Here is a 2,052-nt window from a genome sequence, read left to right on the forward strand (position 1 = left end):
TTATCACGCATCAGTTTTTTTCACTGTCAGTTATCACGCATCACTGTTTTTTTCACTGTCAGTTATCACGCATCACTGTTTTTTTCACTGTCATTTATCACGCATCAGTTTTTTTCACTGTCAGTTATCACGCATCACTGTTTTTTTCACTGTCATTTATCACGCATCACTGTTTTTTTCACTGTCAGTTATCACGCATCACTGTTTTTTTCACTGTCATTTATCACGCATCACTGTTTTTTTCACTGTCAGTTATCACGCATCACTGTTTTTTTCACTGTCATTTATCACGCATCACTGTTTTTTTCACTGTCATTTATCACGCATCACTGTTTTTTTCACTGTCAGTTATCACGCATCACTGTTTTTTTCACTGTCATTTATCACGCATCACTGTTTTTTTCACTGTCATTTATCACGCATCAGTTTTTTTCACTGTCATTTATCACGCATCACTGTTTTTTTCACTGTCATTTATCACGCATCACTGTTTTTTCACTGTCACTGTTGTTTTACACTGCCACATCACTCGTCCCTATATTTTAACTGTCATATATTACTGTCACTGTTTTGTTCACTGCCACATCACTCGTCACTATATTTTAACTGTCATATATTACTCTGTCACTGTCTTTTCACTGTCACTGTTTTGTTCACTGCCACATCACTCGTCCCTGTTCTTTATCACTCATTTATCACTCCGTCTCTGTTTTTTTTTTCACTGCCACATATCACTCGTCACTGCTTTCATTCTGCCCAAAGATGCCCTGCAGTGTCCCGCGCCCACACCACTTCTCGCCAATATGCAGACGCCTTGGAGCTCATGATGGAGAAGCCGAGACAGCGAAGTCTGTGGTAAAACGGCCAGAACTTTCGCACGGTGCTGTCGGGCCCGAAATCTCCTGTGGGATGAGAAAGATCTTTTCAGAATGACGGGTATGAGGGGAGGAGGGTGAGAAATACCTTTTGGTTAATAATAATGGTTATGAGTTTTCTTATGATCGTGTAGAAACAACTGTGCTGTGCAAGTAGAAAAGGTGTGAAGGATGAGAAATATCTTTTAAAATTGATGGTTACGAGATTATAATAATGAGGAAACACCTGTGGTATTTATGTAGAAAATGTATGAATGGCAGTGAACGAATGTGTCCGTTAAAACTACATAAATCAGAGAAACTACAGAACATACTTATCAGCGATGGAAGAATATTAGTCACCTTGTAAAGATAATACGCAGAATTTTGCGTTTTTTGCTTGAGTGTCGAATTATACAGTAAAGTCATAACGCTTGAAAAGTCATAAAATAAACCTAAAACAAATTGTAAAAATAATATCTATAAGCCTTTGTGGCTTTTGATAGCAAGTTACAAACACTGTCTCTTGTAACTATATGTATACCAATGTTCTCATGATAATTTCACATAATAATAAAAAGAGTAATTATAAATACGACGAAACAATTAACAATACTTTTTTAGTCTAGACTTTCCCCCATTATTCACGCCCTTTCGATATTAACACATTATCACAACCAACAAAAATACACAGATACATAATACTCTATAAACACTTGAAGCCTCTATTAATAATCCTCGTCCTTTAAATAGAAACGCACAATTACATGCCAACAGACATACAGACATACATACAAACATACACTGCAAACACGTAAGCCACAGTGGCAGTACCGAATACATAATCGTGGTGGATCTCTATAGCCAGTTGGTTGATGTTCCTGAGGAGGTGCGGCGAGTTGTCCAGCAGGTCGCGCAGGACGTCCAGCTCGGCGAGTTCGATGTCCATCTTGACGTAGTCGATGACGCGGTCTTCGAGTCCCAGGCGCCGGACGATGTTCTCGTAGCGGTCGACCGGGAACGCCTGAAGAGAAACGAAAAGAAGGGGAGGTTTTGAACTCCGTTATATCAATATTCAGGGCACCGCTATCACTTATGTGTATATACAGAGCACACTCAACACACCCAAGCATTTTACACGAATCAAATTTCGATGAATACGAGGATCGTTCCAAAAGTAATGCCTCCTATTTTTATT

The 2,052-nt window shown here is 39.0% G+C and overlaps 1 protein-coding gene across 1 annotated transcript in view; it reads right to left on the bottom strand.

The window, feature by feature from the left end:
* Positions 1–641: 641 nt before the first annotated feature.
* The window catches only part of LOC113825382 (probable methyltransferase-like protein 24), a 4,598-nt gene continuing 3,187 nt past the window's right edge, over positions 642–2,052 (bottom strand). The window contains exons 4-5 of the mRNA XM_070126691.1: positions 1,689–1,878; positions 642–902 (exon numbers count right to left, since the gene is read on the bottom strand). Coding sequence (XP_069982792.1) covers positions 748–902; positions 1,689–1,878 — 345 coding nt within the window. The 3' untranslated portion in view covers positions 642–747. The remainder of the gene's footprint in view (positions 903–1,688; positions 1,879–2,052) is intronic.

The sequence above is a fragment of the Penaeus vannamei genome, chromosome 10, assembly GCF_042767895.1.
Source record: "Penaeus vannamei isolate JL-2024 chromosome 10, ASM4276789v1, whole genome shotgun sequence".
NCBI lineage: Eukaryota > Metazoa > Arthropoda > Malacostraca > Decapoda > Penaeidae > Penaeus > Penaeus vannamei.